The sequence below is a fragment of the Neomonachus schauinslandi genome, chromosome 4 (assembly GCF_002201575.2).
Source record: "Neomonachus schauinslandi chromosome 4, ASM220157v2, whole genome shotgun sequence".
Classification (NCBI taxonomy): Eukaryota; Metazoa; Chordata; class Mammalia; order Carnivora; family Phocidae; genus Neomonachus; species Neomonachus schauinslandi.
The window spans coordinates 178,322,534-178,343,507 of record NC_058406.1 but is presented as its reverse complement, the minus strand read 5'-3'; the positions used below and the strand labels follow the sequence as shown (position 1 = coordinate 178,343,507).

Sequence of the window (20,974 nt, the reverse complement as noted above, 5' to 3'; positions counted from 1 at the left end):
AACTGAGAAATAGGAGTCAGAAACAGATCAAAATATAGGCCACATTTGCTGTGTGAGGCAGGATTGGCTCTGGGAGCAACAGTAAGTACCCTAACACTTCCCACTAAGTTTGGCCTTAGGACCAGCACACAGAGCAAACACTCTCCCAGCCAGATACCTGGTGCCATGGGGCACTGAGAGCCAGAGAGAGTCCATGTGTGTCCTTGAAGACAGAACTGACCTTTAATATGGAAGCTCACCCAATCAAGAAGATGGGTCAATAAAACATGTTAATCAGATAATTCACCTCCTCCGGTGGGGAAAAGCCAGTTGAGGGCTGGAGGTTTCTTCTCAATTCTTCTAAAAGTATGGAAATTCCATTTTTATGACTTGGCAAAAGTATGTAAAAAGATGGTCCTCCCTTACCTTTCATGTAGCCTCCCATCGACTCACGACACACCGTTCCTTAGCACACAAAGCTGTGTCGCAGCTCTCCGGCGTGGTTCCATCATGCACCCACTATGCCCTCATTATGTGCTGCCTTAGTTTCCTCAGGGCTGCCATAACAAATTACGACAAACTGGGTGACTCAAATCAACAGAAATTCATTCTTTCCCTGTTCTGGAGGCTGGACGTCTGAAATCAAGCTGTTGTCAGAGCCATATCCCTCCAGTGGTTGTAGGGAAGAACACTTCCTTGCCTCCTCCTGGCTTCTGGTAGTTGCTGATAATCCTTGGCATTCCTTGGCCTTGTGGACCCATCGCTCCATTATCTGCCTCCATTTTCACATGGTCTTCTTCCCTCTGTGTGCGTCTGTGTCTCTTTACCCAAGCCTCCCTCTCCTTTCTCTTATAAGGACAGCAGTGATTGGATTAAGAGCTCACCCTACTCCAGTATGAGCACATCTCAACTTGATTACATCCACAAAGGCTCTATTTCCAAATAAGGTCACATTCACAGCTATCAGGTCAGGGCTTGAGCATATTTTTTGGGAAACACATTTTAATTTTCCACATTTGCCAACAGCAAGCATGATTGGTTTGCATATAGGGACACTGAGCAGATCCAGGATACATGATTTTGAGAGGGACGTTTATGAGAGTTCCATTTCAGTATCTCCTACACAGATGAAGACCCGGGGGCTCAGCAAGGTGAAAGAACTCACACAAATCTCAGCCCAAATTGCACAAATAAGATTGGATCCTACATCTGCCTGGCTCCCTCCAGAACTGTGGTCCTCTCTCCTGTTTAACCATGGACTAAAAATAACCAGTTGGTAGAATTAGGAGGTAGTCATAGCAACAGGAGCTGAGAACAGACTCCAGAAGTAGACCATTAGACCTCAATGCGTGACTGCCCTACTTACTAGCTGAGTGTTCTTGGGTGACTCAAGCAGCCTCTCCTGTCCTCATGTCCTCATCTGTGAAATGGGGATGACAATAGAAACAACCTTCTAGGCTGGTTGGAATGATACCTGTGGCCCTAGTACATAGTAAATTCTCATTAGAGATTAGTGCTGGTCAATTGGTATGTTCTTCATACATGAGATTTGGATTCATGGAGAAAGTAATTCTTCTAGGATGGAAAGTAATGTATTTCTCCTCACTCACATTAGTGTGTGTCTGCATGTCCTCTGAGCACCAGCTGTAAATGGCCTGGAATAAGACTCAGAGATTCCCAGATTCGCTGGATCAGAGGAATTTTAAGTAGGCCATTGGCTCAGCTAACTTTGCAAATCTGTTCAGAGGAAGGAGAACCAGATTAACACATCAGAGTTATTTCCAAGTCATGAAGCTGTTTCTGTAGCCCAGCAGCCAATCCAGTCACGATCCTGCCTCCTCGTCCCTGCTTTATCTGCCCTGTCTTTCCTCAACCCAGACAGTCCCTTAGAAACCACCACTTACCTGGGTTAGGTGCCTTGTTGCTAGAAGGCAGAGGTCGGACTAGGGGAGCACTAAGCAACTTCAGGATCTGTGTGCTGAGTCTGTGGTCAGGGCAGCAGAATTGGGCCCATGTTATGTTGCTACATTAGACACTAAGAGTTATGGGTCACTTTTAAGAATTTTGACTGCATGCTCTTAGACACATTGCCAAACCTCCGTGCCTCAGTTTCCCCACAATATAATAGTTATGGTGAGACCACCTACTGCCTGGGGCTGTTGTAAGACTTAGATGCTTAGAACAGAGCCTTACTCATGACAAGTACTACACAGGGTTTGCTTTAATCATGATCACTATTATTTTTGTTGGCACCCACACTTCTGGGTTTTCTACAAAAGCCTAGTCCACAGTCTATTCTACATAACGCAGGTCTGGCTTAGGAGTCACATCAACATAGGTCTGAATCCTAGCTTTGCAATACTTTTCTCCTCCCTCTCACCCTCCCTCTTTCTTTCCTTCCTTCCTTCCTTTCCTTAAGAGCCCTGCTTTGTGTCAGACCTTGGAGATTCCCAGAAAATTGGACCTCATAATCTGGTGGGAGACAGATGTGTCAATGGAAGAACAGTGGAGTGTGGAGGGTGCTGGTTTGGGAATATTACTGACACAGGGGTAGAGAGAACAAAAAAAGAAGGGAACTCTGAGTTCTGCCGATAGCAGCAGATTGGGAAAGGATCCACAGAGGCACTTTGCTTTAGTCTGTCAAGGACTGAGTAGCTTTTCACCAGGCTAAGGGAGGGAGTAAGACCCTAATTTTGTCCCTTCCTCCTTCATGCTTTTGGCCTTCAAACTAACAGTTTGAAGTGATCTTTCCACAGGCTATCTTTTCTATCTGAGAAATCCCTAGGAATGCCAACGCAATAAAGAAGAATAGCATGCAGATGCCCCAAGGAAAATGCACAAAATGCCTAAATAAATTCATCTGCATTTCTGGATAGGGAAATTTATTTTGTAGCTAGAAACAAAGGATATGAGTTATTTGGTTCTCCCAGCTCTACTGTAAACAATGTGAGAGCTAGCTAGAGAAATCATCATTGTCTTCCTCAACATTGATGCCATTAATGGAGGGCCTGTCAAGTTCCGGCCCCTGACGCCTGCTGTATCTTCATTGTCATCTAATCCCCAGTTAAGATTTCCCACTTGATTAAAAAGAAACAGTTGAGATAGCAATTTGCATTCATAGTCTTTTCTCAGAGACGATGGACTCTGAAAAACAAACTGAGGGTTCTAGAGGGGAGGGGGGTGGGAGGTTGGGTTAGCCTGGTGGTGGGTATTGAGGAGGGCACATTCTGCATGGAGCACTGGGTGTTATGCACAAACAATGAATCATGGAACACGTCATCTAAAACTAATGATGTAATGTATGGGGATTAACATAAGAATAAAAAAAAAAGGCAAAAAAATAAAAAATAAATTAAAAAAAAATAGTCTTTTCTCAGAAAGAAAAAATAGGACACCAAAACCTCAAAGGCTTGGCACATGGATGGTGACAGTTTGACAGGTGTTTATTTTGGGGGTTTTTCTTGTTGTTTGTTTGTTTTCTTTATCTCTTTGCCTTCTCGGTCTTTCCTGGGGCAGACTGTGGCGCTAAAGGAAGCTTCTAAAAGAGGGCTGTATGTCTTTTATAAGGCCCCACTCTTTCTATCTGGAAAGATGGAAGGATGAAAGCATGAAGGAGAGTAGAAACAAACTTAAGGCTTTAGCCCCTATAGGTGGGATTGACTGCTTTGTGCTGGTCACTCAGCCTGTGCCCATGGGGCTCTCACAACAAATAACTCAAGACAGATTGACCTCTTCTTCCAAAAGACTCTTCTCTTGGTTGCAGTGACACTGTACTCTTGTTGTGTCCACCATCCATTCATCCCTCACCCACCCATCCAACCATCCATCCATCCTCTTAGTCAGTGATTATTTGTGAAGACCCTCCTGTGTCCCAGATACCATTGTAGGGATTATAGCTACAGATAAGAAAGACAAGGTCTGTAAGTGTTTCCTTGACGGGATGCGTCTCAGTCTTCCTTCCTAACATGTCCCAAGCTGAATTTTGTTTGTCTGTTTGTTTTTTAATTTAAGTTTCACTAGCTTTTCCTGGACACACATGCCCAACAAAGGTGGCATGAGGAGGGTAGAGAATATAGTCAGGTTGGTCCCAAGGGAAGTTGTTCACTAAGCGCAGTTTGCCTTTGACATTCTTTCACTTACCTGCTGGGTTTTCTCCCTTCCCACTTCTCTATGGCATCCCAGCCTAGTTGAGAACCACTCCCTACTACTACCATCTTATTCCATATCCTGAAAGGGAGGGTGGAGCATGAATTACATTTAAAAGTACCACTCCTAGGTCTCTCTTTGTACCTTATTGAGCGCTTTTATGAGTTTTTAATGTGCAAAAAATGGGCGTAGAGCTGAATTTGAAATTAGAGACAAAAGAGAGTTTAATTGAATTGGGAGTGAGAAAAATCTACACTGGAGCAAGAAAGGACTCGACCTAAAGGGGGTGTATTAGAAGGAGACATGGGAGTGTACAGGGGGGTCAGAATCCAGGAGGATGGCTGAGCCACTGAGCAATTCCCAGTGGAGAGTGTCTAAATTACTTTTTAATTTAATTTTTTTAATTTTACTTTTCTGGAAAAAAAACATTTACATGGTTTATAAATCAAAATAATGTAGAGCCATACAGTGAAATGTGGTCCAACTTGTGTCCCCCCGAACTCTTTTCCCACCTCCCCACCCCCCCAACCACAGGTTTTTTTTGTTTTTTTTTTTTTAATTTCTAGGGTAGCTTTCTTTCCAGTTTCCTTATGCAGATACAAAGCAAAATTAACTTATATATTTTTTTCACTTTTCTAACATATTTTAGTAGTGATATCTAATATTCAATTTAAGTTATTTGAGCTGTGAGGCAAATTCTCATAATTTAGTAAAATCTGCATCACACGACAGTCTTGCACAAAGTGTGTATCTGCGTGGTTGCGTATGTGTCATGGAAAGGGGCTGCCAAATTCAAGTTTTGGTTTCCTCTCCAAACCCCATTTTTTGGTCCCATCACGCTCAACTGAAGCAAGGGCATCGCCACCCACCCACTTTTGTGTAGTTAGAAACCTAGCAGTGTTGGGGCGCCTGGGTGGCTCAGTCGGTTAAGCGGCTGCCTTCGGCTCAGGTCATGATCCCAAGGTCCTGGAATCGAGCCCCGCATCGGGCTCCCTGCTCAGCGGGAAGCCTGCTTCTCCCTCTCCCACTCCCCCTACTTGTGTTCCCTCTCTCCTGTCTCTCTCTCTGTCAGATAAATAAATAAAATCTTTAAAAAAAAGAAACCTAGCAGTGCTTCCTTATCCATCTCTTTCCCTCACAACCCACATGGAGTCCATCAGGGAAGACTATTGTGGTTCTACTCTAAAATACAAGTCAAAGTTCTAGTCTGCTCCCACCGTGACCACCCTGGTCCAAACCACCAGCACGTCTTCACTAGAAAACTTCAGTGACTTCTCACTAGTCTCTTTTGGTCCTCATTCCCCTCCAATCCACAACCAAGCAGCCATCGCATTCTTTTTTTTTTTTTTTTTTTACCATTTTGATTATGGTAACATACACATAACAGAAAAATTATCAGCTTAACCACTTTCAAGTATATAGTGTTAATATATATTCAAGTATATATTCAAGTTCAAGTAAATATTCACATTATTGTGCAACCAATCTTCAGAATGTCTTGGTCTGGTAAAACTGAAACTTTGTACCCATTAAAAACACTCCTCGTTTTCTGCTCCCCCCAGCCCCTGGCAAACACTATTCTACTTGCAGTCTCTATGAACTTGACTACCCCAGATACCTCATATAAGCGGAATCATATACTATTTGTCTTTTTGTTACTGGCTTATTTCACTTTACATAATGTTTTCAAGATGAATTGCATCATGGGTCTAAATTTCCTTCCTTTTTAAGGCTGAGTAATATTCCGTGGTGTGGATGGACCACATTTTGTTTATCCATTCATTCTTTAATGGACTTTCATTGTGAATAGCGTTGCTTTGAACATGGGTGTTCTTTTTAAAATGCAAAGTTGGAATACTCTCTCCTTTTTAAAGAGTTTTTAAAACTCTTACTGGCCTCCAGTTGCCCTTAAAATCAAACAGAAATTTCTATTTTCTATTCTTAATTCTGAATCCTATTTTTAGAATCCCTACTGATCTGGCCTCTGACCTCACCTTGTTCCACTCTGCCCTTCATTCATACTGTTCTGGTCATGTACTCCCTTCTGTTACACAAACCCAGCATGTGATTCTTCTGCCCAGGGAGTGCTTGCCCCTTTCCTTTGAAGTCTGGCTTCTTTTCACCCTTCAGGTCTTAGCTTTCCCATCTGGACCTGGCTACTGAGACTGGCCACTTAATGGGGTCTTTCCATCCACCCAAGAGGCCTTTCCTTACAACTCCATCAAAGTCAGCCTCCTGTTACACTCCATAACAGCACTCTCTTTGTTTCCTGGCCAGATTTCTAGCAATCTATGCATCTGTTTGCTTATTGTATGTCTTCTTGACCTCATCATAAGCTCACTGGAGGCTGAAAACCATGTCTGTTTCAGTCACCACTCTATCCTCAGCAAGTTACCAAGAGCCTAGCATTTACAAGGTGTAGAACACATTCTTGTTGAATAAATAAATAACATCAGCTCTACTTTACAGGTGGAAAAACTACATCAGAAAGAGCTAATGACTTAACCAAGTTGAAATATTAACTACAGAGCAGAGGTTTGAATGCAGGTCTCTTGCTCCAAAGTCCACTCTTTCCACCACACAGCACTCCCTCTCTCAGCTGAGGTTGGAAGATCACATATTGTATTCCTTCATTCATTCAACATCCAAATAATACTTTCAGTGCTTACAGCGTGCCAGGTGCTGTGTTAGATGCTGGATAATTGACCAAAGTATGGTTTGCGGAAAAATAGCTTACCTTTTAGTTTCTCAGACTCAACAACATGGGTATTTGGGGTGGGATCATTATTTGTTGTCAGGGGCTGCCTTGTGTGTTTGTAGGATGTCCAGCAGCATCCCTGGCCTTGAGCCACCGGAGGCCAAGAGCACCTGCCAAGTTATGTCAATCAAACATGACTCCAGACATTGCCAGATGTCCACTGGGGGGGGGGGGGGAGGCACATAATTGTCCCTTGCTGAGAACCACTGCTTTGATGCGAGAGAGTCCCAGTAAGTCAAAGATTTCATTATGGTGGCCAAGTGCCATGGTTGTGAAATGCCTACAGAAAACACAGTGAATGGATAGGTAATTGGGCTGCGAGGGGAAGTGAGCCTTGGGGCTGATGCTTGGACCAAGTTTCATATGAAAAGTCAGAGTCGTTTAGATAAAAGAAGGGGATGAAGGCTTTCCTGGGTACAGGTCATGACATACGCAAAGGCGTGGAAGTGTGAGTGTCAAGGAACTGAGTAGAGTTGAGCGTACCTGGGGTGACCCGAGACAGGAGCCCGGGGCAAGGGCTGTCTCTGCCAGGGCAAATTTTTACTTCTTGATTTTATTTTTCTCCAGTCTATTTCCAGTTTTACAATTTATGTTTGAAAATTGTTTGTCTGCACTTGATAAATCAGGGGCCCCGGCTATCCAAGAAAATCTGATGTCAGCTCCAAGGAAGGCTTTGCTTGCAAGACCTGTGGAACCCTCTAAGCACAAGGCCTCATTGATGTGCTAGAAATCCGTACAGAGAAGGGCAGAGATGGGTTTGAGTTTCAGGGGTGAACTTTGGCATCTGATTATCCTTTGGAGTCTTGGATTTCTAGCAACGCAATTAAGAAGTAAGCTGATCACCCACTTTGCTGGAGGAAGAATTCCATAAGTCTCTTAGGTGTGATGCCTGGGAGTAATTCAGATCTGAGGTTTCTGACTTGTTCCTGATGCCTCTGGGTTCCTAACATGCTTGGAATCTCTCTCTCATAAACCGTTATCTGCGACCATGGCGTGTCACGTAAACATAGCTGAAGCAGTTCAGACCCTTAGAGGTTGCAATGAAGCATTGAAATGCCAAACAGACAAATCCTAAATCCCAGCACAGATAGAACCAAGAGGGCCCTGTCCTTAACTTCCTAACTCTCTGCCGGTTATGCTGAGATTTCCAGCCAGAACAGAGCAGCTGCCATTACGTTTGTCTTGCTTAGTTGATCATGGAATGAAGCTCCGCGTATACTTATCTCCTGCTGAGGTCAAGTTCAGTGGCAATGGTGAGTGTGTGCGACTGGCATTAGGAAGCACTGTAAAATAATATATAAATCCCCAGAACTTATCTTCAGTTTATAAAAAAAAAAAACAAACCACTTATTTCGTGGCTCAGGAAATTTTATCCATCCTTAACACACATGTCATTAGCCCTCTTCCTGCTTCTGCAGGAAGAGGATTATTTACCAAGATAATGGTGACAGCCAGCATGTCCTGAAGGCTTCTCCAGTCCTCATTCCAGAAGTGGGCTGAGTGTTTTCCGCACACTCCCTCATTTAACCCTCAGAGAGCCGCGTGCAGCGAGGGCTGTCCTCACTGCGCATGTGAGGAGCTGGGGCCAGAGAGAGTTACTTCTGTGTCCCGGCTCACATGTTCCTTGGGACCTTATGCTTCAGGGCTGGGATTGCCCCAAAGGTCATGATTTTCACTGCCACCCTGAACTTGGGGATGTGCTGAGGAAGGGCGGGTCGTGGGCTCAAAGATAACCAGGCCGAGTCTTTGCTTTGCTGGGACTGCACATTCCAGGGGCGGGGGGGGGGGACTGGAGGGGGGGACAGACGTGGAAATATGGTCTGCGCCAGTGTGTATGAGTGTGACAGAGAAAACTGCAGCATGTCGTTGGAGCACATGGGGAGTCCCTGATTTCCAGGGATGGGGGTGGCGCTCGGGCCGTTTTAAAGGTAGATAGCAGTGAGGTGGGCTGAGAAGGCAGGGCGCATGGCAGCTGGAGGAACTGGGCGTGCCACGGCATGCAGGTGGAGACTCGGGGCAGGCAGAGGCTTGGTGCAGATGGAAGGCCAGATCCTCTTGGTGATCTAGCAAGACACAGGAGGCAGGGGCCAAAAAGAAGCAGACCTGAGGAGAGACTGTCTTAAAGTCCCCCTTGTCCTGAGCTCATGGGTAGGAAAGCCTTCCCTCTGTCAGTCGACGTCCTGCCTTGTCCAGGACTTCTAGCCCATGGACCCTGATATAGTTCTCTGTCCTAACAGTCATTCATCTCGAACTGGTCAGGAAAGCCACTCTGAAAATTTTTGTCTTTGGCGCGGGGAGGATAGAGCCATCCGAGTACTAGAGTTTCCCGGAATGTACTCTGGTCAGGTCATTAGTGTAACGATGCTGGGTGAGAGAGAACAGTCCAGAGGGAGCCGGGAGTAACGGCTGCCCGTCCATATGTTCATTCATTCATTTATTAACCAAATACGTCCTAGTGCTTTCTCTGTGCCAGACTGAAGGCAGGAAACGCTGCAGCTGTTATCACATGTAATGCTCCCCAGACCTCTACGCAGCAGGTGCTCTTAGGCCCACTTACCGTTCAGGACCTGGTGCTCAGAGGGCGTGGGGCACCTGCTCTGCAGGGGGAGTGTTCCACCCTCCTCCACGGCCCCTGCACCCGTGACCTCCCCACTGCACCTCGCCAGAGACACCAACAGCTTCTGGCAGGAAACACATGGCTGCAATCACTCGACACAGTCCTTAGAAAGACTAAATTAGCTCGGGCCAAGGCAGAGCTGCGTCAACAGCCCATATTTATTCCACAAGCACATGGTGCACCTACTGTGTGCCGAACCCTGTGTGGGGGGTAATGAGAGGAAGCCCCCGAGTCGAGTCTCTCGATGTGTGAAAACTCGCCATGTGGCTTTTCTCTGGTATGTACCCCACAGAGAGGGCCTTGTTCCTCCTGCCCACTAGGGAGAGGGTGCAGGTTGAGAAATAGAGGGAAGAGGTTAATATTTATAGAGCACATACTGCATGCCAGGCTCTATGCCAAATCCTTGGCAAACATCCTCTCCTTGCAACCGGGTGAAGCAGAGAGTGGGCACCCCTATTTTAAAGATGAGGTACCTGAGGCTCAGAAAGTGCACAGATTTGCCCAAGGTCACCTGCATGGCCAGGGGTGGGGCTGGACACAAGTTTTGCACCAGGGCTACTTTATGTTGGACTTATTAATTTTTTTGTGTGTGTGTGCCAAGAACACTTTTGGCCCTGTGATGAAGTCCAGAGACCTTTTCTCAGAATCACAATCTTGAATTCATATGTAAAATGCATACGGTTGCAAAAGAAACTGATTGTATTGATAACTATCAAAATATTGAAACATTTGAGATGCAGTCATATATGGGCTTCTCCGTGATGGATTTAAGGACAAGACCCGTGGCCGGTCGGAATACTACCATCATTTGGAAACAGCTATGAGCACAGCAATCCCCGGAGATAACAGGATCTAAAATGCCCTGGGATTTCTGTTGTGGAAGGCACAGGATAAGACCAGGGCATTGAGGGTATTACTAGGGTTTATTATCTACATTCATCATTGAAAGATACGCTCATTTCTGTTAGAGGTTAGTAAATTAAAGATGCAACGTTTTTCCCATCCAAGCTCAGGGACCACCTCCCCCTCCAAGTTCTAACCATCCGGGTTAGGGTGCCTGCTTTCTGTAATTTATGTCATTCGAGTCTGCCCAGAGCTGCTCCCTGGGCACCATGAAGTGGTACAAAGGAAGTTACTGAAGAGACGGGACGGGGGAAGGCATGAAGCTCAGCCACCTGCCACTGGGAGCTAGGCATTTGCTGTCCTCTCGGCCATTTGAGCTCCATGTCAACATTTGAGAAAAGGGAAGTGCAGAGAAGTTAAGAAACGTGCCCACGGTGTCATGGCTAGGAAGCTGCCAAGCCCTGTCCCAGTCCAAGCTGCTAAATCAATTTTAGCGCCGAGGGCTCACCTCCCCCCATCACACGCAGAGGTCAATGTGTGAGTCTTTATGGAGAGGGACGGGTAATTACAAAAGCCTGCACTCAAGGAGGAAAATTGTTCACTTTTGCTTATTTTGTAGCCAAAAGCTGGGTCTCTTGGATCGGGTTCGCCTTTCTAATCCTCGTGGTAGCAATACTAAAGGAAAGCTATTTACCCCTCTGAATGTAGATGCCATAGAAGAAAGTCCTTCTAAAGAACCAAAGCCTGTGGGCTTAAACAATAAAGAACGTTTCCGCACCGCCTTCCGCATGAAAGCCTACGCTTTCTGGCAGAGCTCCGAAGGTGAGGCCTTTCTCGTCCCTCGCTCTGTCCCCTCCACTCCTCCCTCTGCCTCGCTCTCCCCTTCCTCCCCTCCCTTCTTCCCCGATAGAAGACCTGCCCCATCTGTAGAGCAGCCCATCCCCACCTTCCTGAACCAGGTTCGTGCTTCATCTCATGCACGCCCGCTGGGCTGGGGACATCTGTGACACGTCCCCACAGCTCGGGGAGTGGGGGGCTCCCATGTTAGCTGTTCTCCGGGCCGGGATCGTCACACTCATCTGCGCAGATGCCTCCAGGGAGCCTTGGGACTCACAGCCTTGGCTCCTAAGGGTGGCCACATGGAGGTGCACTTCCATGGAGGTCAACAGAGAGGGCCAGGTGCAGGGTGATCTGGAGACCCAGGGGCCTCAGCACCCCCAGGGGGAGGGAAGAATCATAGAAAAGAGCCCTGTGGGGGCAGTGGGAGCAATTCCTCTGTGTGTCTCTTTTACTTGTGACAAGGGAGGACAGGGAGGGCTCAGAAAGTGACCCCACAAGGTCACCAAAGTAGTGACTGACAGCAAGAATCTGGACTCGGGTGTCCAACGGTAACACCCACGTGGATGCCCTTTGCTGCCTCAGAGAGACCACTCAGGAACCCCAAAACTCATGTCCCCGCCTTGCTGGCCTTCTCCCCAGTCAACAGTCCTGAACCACAGGCAACTCTGACTCATGTCTGGAGAATAGAAGGACCTGCTAAGAAGGCCTGAACGGCGTCACAACTGGAGAACACCACATGGTTTCATGGCGTGGGAGCGAAGACTCTGGCGGTTGAGCCTCGAAGGCTCTGACCGAATGGGGTCCCCAAGCCTTTCCAAGTGCTATGGCCTGCTGTTTGATCTGTGTGTCTCCCTCCCAGATGCTGGGACAGGTGATCCCATGGCGGAAGACAGGGCCTACGGGAATGACTTCCTCATCGAAGAGATGATCCCCACCCTGAAGGCCGCCATCCGAGCCGTCAGGTGAGGCCCCCTCCTCCCCCACTGAGGGCCCACGCAGACCCCAGTTCAGCCCCCACAGGATATTGGCTTTGGGAAGGTGGGCAGGAAGCCCCGTCAGGAAACTCCTGAGTCAGGTCCCAGAGTATGTCATTACTCGAACGGGCATGCTGCCTGAAGAAAAATGATTTCTACATTAGCAAGGCATCATGGGTAACTCTTGCTCGCTGGTTTATAATAATGCTCCCACGGGGTCCTGACACTATTTCCGATTGCCATGCTCTTGTTTGGCTTTGGCCACCATTTATTTTACAAGTCTGGTGTGGGGGGTATATTGATGTGGTGTTTTCTTCCTTTATAGGTTTCTTACCCAAAATAGCTCTTCCTATCTGTCTCCATCCATCTAGCTCTTTTTAATTAGCATTTTCAACAAGATAGTCAATTATAGAATTGTGTGTGTGTGTGTGTGTGTGTGTGTGTGTGTATCAGACAAGACTATAATCTACCCTGGCTATTTTTGTTTTACTTCAGAATTCCACTAGAAAATAAAAATAGGCTTACTAACAGAAAACTTGGATCAGGAGAGAGGCTTATAAGCACTCTACAACAGTGGCAGTGAATTCTAGAAACTAAGCTGGATTCTCCAAGAACTAGTTGTGATATTTTTAGCAAGGTTCGTAGTCCAATCAGTCAGGGACGCACAATAGGTTTATAAGATGTGAACCTCAGCAGAGCCGTTGACCTGGTTTCTCATGACACCACACATGCAATGTGACAGAATTATGGCAGGATTAAAGCATTACCTCTTAGATTCATAACTTCTTCAAAGATCTTATTCAGAGAAATAGCGAATGAGGGGCGCCTGGGTAGCTCAGTCGGTTAAGTGTCAGACTCTTGATTTTGGCTCAGGTCATGATCTCAAGGTCGTGGGATCGAACCCCTCATTGGGCTCCATGCTCAGCAGGGAGTCCACTTGAGGTTCTCTCTCTCCCTGTCCCTCTGCCCCTCCCCTTGTTTGTCACACTCTCCCCTGCCACCCCCCCAAATAATAAATAAATAAAATATTAAAAAAAAAAAAGAAAGAAAGAAAGAAAAAGAAAAGGGAGGTCTCTGCTGGGATGATCCATGGTCTGGCTTCTGCCCTGGTCTTTTTAGAATTTTTTATTGACACCTTAGTTCAGGGGTTGGCAAACTTTTTCTGTAAAGAGCCAGATAGTAAGTATTTCAGGCTTTGTGGTCCACAGGTCTCTGTTCGAGTTCTTAGCTCCAACTCTGTGGCACATAGCAGCCACAGACAGCACGTCCATGAAGGGGGGTGGGTGTGTTCCAACATCACTTCCCTTTCAAAAACAGGCAGTAGGCCAGATTTGTGCTACTGATACCTACCTCAGAGGGAGCTGCGTCAAGGGCAGGCTTATAAAATGGCACCCAGTTGGAAAGGACGGCACATGAATTAGATGGCATAATCAATAAGCCAAAATAGTGTTGAGATGCTAGACCTGGGCTGTGACAAACAAAATGAACTCTGAATGCACTACGGCAAGAGACCCTCACAAGTAGAAGGGAGGGCCTGGGGTAGGCTGTGTTTCCCAGCGCTGGCCTATGATTAGGGATTTTAACTGACACCACGCTCAATGGGGGTTGACCCCGTGATGGGGTTTTCAAGGAATATTAGCCATCTGGGGTGCCTTTATTGATTACCAGGAAGATGGAGGCGAGGCTTTGGCATCTATGAGTTCTGGGTGCCCCCCTTTATTTTTTTTATTTTTTTTTTTTTTAAAGATTTTATTTATTTATTTGACAGAGAGAGAATGAGAGAGCACATGAGAGGGGGGAGGGTCAGAGGGAGAAGCAGACTCCCCGCCAAGCAGGGAGCCCGATGCGGGACTCGATCCAGGGACTCCAGGATCATGACCTGAGCCGAAGGCAGTCGCTTAACCAACTGAGCCACCCAGGCGCCCCTGGGTGCCCCCCTTTATTAAGAAGCTGAGAAAACTCAGGGAACAGAAGCTAGTTTCTCTTTTCTAGGCACTCACAAGCCAAATAACTAAAGAGTCTTTTGAGGAAGAACTATGTCAGCTGTCCTCAAATAGAAAGCAGTGTGACACAGTGATTAAGAGCGTGGGCCTTGTCAGCATACAAACCTGGGTTTGAGGACAGCTCTGACATTATTAGCCAGGTGGCCCTGGGAAGATCTGGAGCTCTCTGGGCCACAGTCTTATCATCTACAAGTTGATCTGTTAGCGGATTGTTCATAAAGCACTTAGCTCCATGTCTGACCTGTAATGAATGCCCAATAAGTATTAGCTCTTATTGTTACTATGATTTTATTAGTATTCAAATGATTGAAGGGAGGGAGTCATGAAGAAGAGGTACCAACCAGCCTAACTCTGTGTGGTTCAGAGGGGTGGAACAGGACCACGGGTTGAAACTTCCCCTCCCCCATTAAGTCATTTTCTCTTTGGTTCTTTGCTCTGCCTGCTTCTGAGTTTGCTAGGCTTGAATAGGCTTCCTTTACTCCCTACTCATGAAGCACACATGTCTTTACTTCGCCTTGCAGAATTCTACAATTCCGTCTCTATAAAAAAAAATTTAAGGAGACTTTGAGGCCTTACGACGTGAAGGATGTGATTGAGCAGTATTCTGCAGGACATCTCGACATGCTTTCCAGGATAAAGTACCTTCAGACCAGGTAAGACAGTTGCATCTGGAGGAACTCTGCTCTCCTGACCACGAAGGAACTGAAGCTTGAGGAATCTAGCTAGAGTTCAGGGTAAAAGCCATTCAGAAATGGTCCAGAGTGCTGGGGAGCAAGTTTAAGAACAAAAACGTTCATCAAGCATTGTGGCTGTGAAGGCCAACAGGCAACAAACAGGCTGTGAAGAAGCTCTATGACATTGACCTTAGCCAAGGTCAACACCTTGATCAGTCCTCATGGAGAAAAGGCATATGTTTGACTAGCCCCTGACTATGATGCTTTGAATGTTGCCAATCAGATAGAGCTGATGATCAACTGAGTCCAAATATCCGATTCTAAATATAAATTTTTCACCATATTAAAAAAATGTTCATCGGGTATTATTTATAATAGTGAAAATATGGAAACAGCATCAATACCCACCTAATAATTGCCACCATTTTTGTTGAGCACCTGGGTGCTCTACATATGTATGTCTAATCCTTTATAACCTCATGAGGTATTGCATTGTGGATGTCCTCTTACAGATGACAAAACCCAAGCACAAGGAGCAGTGGACTTACCCAAAATTAATCAGTGGCAGAGTTGGAAGTCACACCAGATCCAATTGGCTGCCCAACTCCTGTTCTGTCTGATGCACCATATTCCACTTCCTCAATTATATAAATAGCGATTAAGAAAAAAATGTTCCTAATCTCATTAAAAAGTTATGCAGCCATCAAATGACAATGTATATAATGAGGGGCATCTGGGTGGCTCATTCAGTTCAGCATCTGACTCTTGATTTCGGCTTAGGTCATGATCTCAAGGTCGTGGGATCAAGCCCTGTGTCAGGCTCTACACTGAACATGGAGCCTGCTTAAGATTCTCTCCCTCGCCCTCTGCTTCTCCCCCACTTCCTTCACACTCTCTCTCTCTCTAAAAAAAATGTATACAATGAGATAAAAAAAACCTATGTGATCATTGAATATATATATGCACAATATGATTAATAATACAGTCAGACATTTATATACATAATTACACCTGTATATATCCATATACTTGAATGTATACAAATGATTATGTTCCTATATAGTTTCTGCATCAATCTTGTGATATTAATAATATATACATACAGTAGGATTACAAAAACATATGCACATGTGTTTACTTAGAAATATACACATGCACTCCCATATAAGGAACCTGCAGAAAAGGAGTAGGTCTTCCCCCAAGGGATTGCCGTGGCTATACTGAAGTGATGAGTCCATGTGTGATTTTTTTTTCCACTTTCTAAATTGATGAAATCTTTAATGAATTGTAAAAATTTCCTTTTAAAACAAAAAACCATTTTAAAAAACCAAAGGGCAATATGGGGTCAAGACACAAAACTGACATCGGGAAACCACAGCCCTACATGGGGTTCATCCTCTGGCCTGTGTGAGATTTCAAGTGGACACAAGTCAAGTCCTATCTGGACCTTGGTTTCCTCCTCTGAATCATGTTTCCCTGCCGGGGTGTCCTGCAGAGTGAACAGGACCATCAGATTGAATGAGTAGGAAGTTAACCATGATGTTGGGTCGGAGGAACACTTATTTGTGACCTTGACTTATCCATAAATGGAATATCAACTGCAGCCGGGCACAGTGGCAGGCACACAGTCGGTGTTCAAAGCCAGCTCCACAAATGGATATGCAAATGAGTTCTGAGCCTAACATGCTGTTATTGATGCAAATATGGCTCTCTTAGCAGTGGAGGGAGCGTGATGTCTAGGACATACTCGATCAAAATTATTGGCCCATCTTAATGCTCACAAAGTGGACCTTCCTGCTGTCGTTGCTTTCAGTGTTTATTAGGCACATGTATTTCAAAGAGTCATGGCTGGAGGTTGACCACCTGGATAGCGAATTGCATATCCCCAGCCATGCTGATAGGGTGGTGGGCCCAAGAGAAAGGAAGGGTGATTGAATATATGGTGGTGTTAGTGGAGGAACAACCAGGTCTGCAGAGAAACAGAGTGACCCATGGCTACTTTTGAGTGCATGGTCTTAGTGGTCCTGGGCCTGTAATGAGCCTTCAAGGTTGCCCCTCACCCCGCCCAGTCCTGCAGGGCAGTGGGGACATCTGTCTCCGGTTGTGCTCAGGGCAAAATGGATGGCGAGCCGGCGCCTCATGCAGAAATGGAAGCAAGGTGCAGGAGTGGGTGCAGAGCCATCCCCTCAATGGCCAGCAAGCCTGAAGAGCAGCAGAGATCTGCACAGCTGAAATGAAGCCTTGGGTTGTACAAGAAAACTGCCTAATTAGATGTTTGGGGAAAGAATAAAAATGCTGGAACACCAGATAGGCTTGCGGCACATGTGACATTTCCTATAAGAACCAACAAGATGTGACCCTCATCCTGTCTCTGGTTTAGCTGCCTCTCTCCCCTGGGATGGGGAGATATGCTCGTTACTACTGCACAATAATAATAATAATAATAATAATAATAATATATGGAGATTATAAATTCTCTGTCTCCTTCACTCCCTCTTTCTCCCTCCTCCTCTCCCCGCCCCCCTTTCCCTTCTCTTATATTATTTCAAACCCTGCCTGGCTAAAGAGAGAAGAGAAGGAATTGCTCTCGTCTCTTTACCTGTAAAGCTCTTTGTAATGTAATCCCCTCCTTGTGTGTCTCTTTCAGAATAGACATGATTTTCACCCCTGGACCTCCATCTACCCCAAAACATAAGAAGTCTCAGAGAGGGGCAGCGTTCACCTACCCATCCCAGCAGTCTCCCAGGTGGGGCGTGGGGACGTGGAATGAGGCTGCATGGCCCGTCCCTATTCCCATATCTCAGCTCGCTTCCTTTATGGTTGGGGGCGGCAGGGTGGGAGGGTGGGGGGAGGTTACCATTCTTCTCAATAAAATGAAGAAAAGAGCTTGAAGATTATTCCAGTTTGGGGATATTTGCAAGGTTTCTGTACTAAAGACTTATTGCCCCTCTTCCCAGATCATGTGAGTTGCACTCCTACTGTGGTTACTGAAAATAAACATAACCCTCAATGTGTTATAAAAGAAGAGGAGCCCCACGAGTTTATTGGAACATAGAGAATAACTCGTGTGAGCAGAGTTGAGGCCATTTGGCCTTTCCTGCATCATTAGCTCTGCACTGTCCGAACCCCCTCACAGAGAAGGAAATCAGGTGTCAGGCCTCCGGCAGCATGGTCACAGGCAGAGAACTCTGTCCCTCACCGGGGCAGTCTTGCTCTCCCCACATAGTGTTTGGAAATGTTCCTTGTACAGGCCCCGATGAACCAGGAGCAGTCCTGGAGAAAGTCCACTGCCCAAATTTATACCTTCTTTATTCCCAGAGGTCTTCAGGGCAGGGAGCATGGATGAGTAAAGGGAGTCAGGCTTAAGAAAGAACTCCCACGAACCTTATAGCAATAAGGTTGCATACTATAAACGAAGCAAGGGCATAAGTGGGATGATGTGAAGGCATCTGACCTTCAGCCTCAGTACGGGAGATGGAATAGGAGTGGTGGACCCTGGGGGTCCTGGAGGCCATGTGTGCCAACTAAAGGAGATCATCGTCCCTCTGCTCTGCTGCTGCTAATTTTAGGAATTGATATCTTCTGGTTCCAGAGAGTCTACTTTTTCAAGAAAAACTGAATATCCAGATGTCATATGAAATTCCTTATTTTTGAAATGTTTTTAAAACTCTGTGCAAGCTAAGGAAAGCACTGGTGGGCTGGAATGAGTGCACGGTCCATGTCTGCTTTAATTCAAGAGCGCTCAGCCGGAGACAGGCCAGGGACGGAGCAGGAGTCAGGAGGCTCTGAAAGAGAAAACCAACTACCCCCAAAGTGCCTGACATGATGGTTTTGAGCAATAGCCAGGCTCCCTGCAGGTTCTCTTCTACTTTGAACATAACCTGCACCACCAAGGAACCATCTCAATCCCATTCCCCACCAGCAGCCTCTTTTGCACCATTTTCCAGATCCTGCATCTATTTCCCTGCCTTAACCAAATGAAACAAATGAGATATACCCACCTTACAGAACTTCAGAGATTAGCCAACCCCCAGCCCCACCCAGCCTACCCCCACACAGAGTAGAAGCTCTCTCTTCTTCTCTCTAAGAAGCAGTCTAAGGAATGTGATTTAAAGGCCCCGAACCCTCTAGACACAGTGAGGTGCTTTATTAACTTTGGCCCAAAGCCTCCTAAAAACAGCTTAATATTTGGCTTCAACTATCGCTGCAGAGAAGAGTAAGTAAGACCCCAGTGCTGAAGGCAGGAGAACGCTACCCTTTCCTGACTTGCTCGTGCCTCCAGAGCTGAGTGGGCCTCTTCCAGACCACATAAGCGTGAGCATGGGGATGATAGATCCAGGGACCATGGCCCCCTCCGCTGAGACGGCCTGACGAAGCACAAATAGGTACGACGATCTTACAGACTCACTGGCTCTTTCCTAGGAATGAACCATATGTAGCCAGAGCATCCACATCTGAAACTGAAGACCAAAGCATGATGGGGAAGTTCGTGAAAGTCGAAAGACAGGTAGGTCTCTCCTTTCCCTCACCGAAAAAACAAGCCATAGAACATTTGCATTCAAAAGTCATTTTTTTTTCCCCTAGGGAGATAACAGAGTTGAGTCTCTACCACTCAGAAAAAGGATGTGGAAATTACATCCCGAGTTAGCACGTACTTGCGACCACATGCAAGTTCATTCATTGTCCTGAGCCTCAGTGTCCTCATCTGTAAAATAGGGATTCGAATACCTCATAAGGTGGCTATGAGGATTGAATGAGTTGGCACCCGTGAATCATGTGGAATAGCTTCTGACACACAACAGACACTCGATAGATATAGCTGCTCTTCGCACGTGCCTCGAGGTGCTGCTCCCTGAAGAAATGTTAGTCTCCTTCACCACACTTTCTGTGTCCCTAGTCCTCCATGCCTCAGAGTCCAGGTCAGTGGGTGGCCCACACGAAGGGGCCTGGAGCAGGGCAGGCTCTGGGTGGCTTCGGTCAGGGCAGAAAGAGAAGCTGTTCCCACCCAGCACCCCATGGAGCTCACGTGTCACTTCCTCCGTTGAAGGGGCTTCTGTGAGAGCAGAGCCCATTCCGCTGTGCACCGGACGGATGGCTCCGTCAGTTTCCACGAGGATCCCTACCAGGCCTCTTATTTTATTCATGACCCCACATTGGTCTGTGCGAGAGAGGCAAGAGGAAATTTGAAGGATTGCTCTTTCTTGGCATATCAAGAATATCATTTTTCATTTTTAAATTTTAATTTGTAATCTCAGCCCTTCCATTTCCCAGCTCTGTGACCTTTGACAAACTATTTTCTCTCTCTGCCTCGGTTTCCTCACCTGTAAAAGAGAGATAATCATAGTCTTCATCTCCCAGGGCTAGTGGGCAATGAAATGAGTCAACATCTTTAAGGGACATCAAGCAGAGCCAGGTACTTACTAAGTGCTCTTAAGTATTAATTACTGTTCAGGCTTGAATACTGTCCCAACCTCTACGTGGTACTGTGCTACCTGGCCTGACCTAGAAGAGGAGGTGCTCTCCCTGCCTGCAGTGCCTTCTGGGGAGTAGTGAATTGTCGTGGAGGGAACACCACACACGCACTCGTGCACACACACACACATGCACACGCACTTGTGTGTATGCGCTCACAAAGATTAAGTCAGCTCCCAGGTTTTGCAGGTTGGAGCAGATACTGCTTACCCAAGTGCAGCTCCCACTCCAGGGCCCCTAGCTAGGACCTCCAGTTCTAAGAGGCACAGTTCCTGCTCCCCTCTGCCCTTGTGTCTAGGAGGCTTACACAGCCCGTGGGAGGGACGGACACTAACCACCCGCAGGCTTCTGTGTAAGCGACTATTTGCAAATTAAGAACTCCCACTCCTTGACCCAAATGGCAGCAGCAAAGCCACCTCCTCCTGGGGTACCACTTGTCTTCAGACCCCTTCTCGGGTCCCAACTTCCGCTTCCCAGAAAGCCCTTTTGCCAGGTTGTTTCTACATTAGCACGAATCCATGTGCAGGGCTCCAAGTTAGGAAGCATGAAATAATCCGTTGTTGTTAAGATGATGATTTGCAGGAACCCTCCTGCTTTCCAGTGGTATTTCCTCCGGAGTGGAAAGAGCCACCCCCACCCTGGAAAAGCAGTGACGCCCACTTCCTTGT

General features: G+C 46.5%; 1 protein-coding gene across 1 annotated transcript in view; it reads left to right on the top strand.

The window, feature by feature from the left end:
• KCNQ3 (potassium voltage-gated channel subfamily Q member 3) overlaps positions 1-20,974 on the top strand; it is a 297,016-nt gene that overhangs the window by 274,886 nt on the left and 1,156 nt on the right. Inside the window, exons 10-14 of the mRNA XM_021688465.1 lie at positions 10,963-11,165; positions 12,043-12,145; positions 14,682-14,813; positions 17,482-17,580; positions 19,257-19,341. Coding sequence (XP_021544140.1) covers positions 10,963-11,165; positions 12,043-12,145; positions 14,682-14,813; positions 17,482-17,580; positions 19,257-19,341 — 622 coding nt within the window. The remainder of the gene's footprint in view (positions 1-10,962; positions 11,166-12,042; positions 12,146-14,681; positions 14,814-17,481; positions 17,581-19,256; positions 19,342-20,974) is intronic.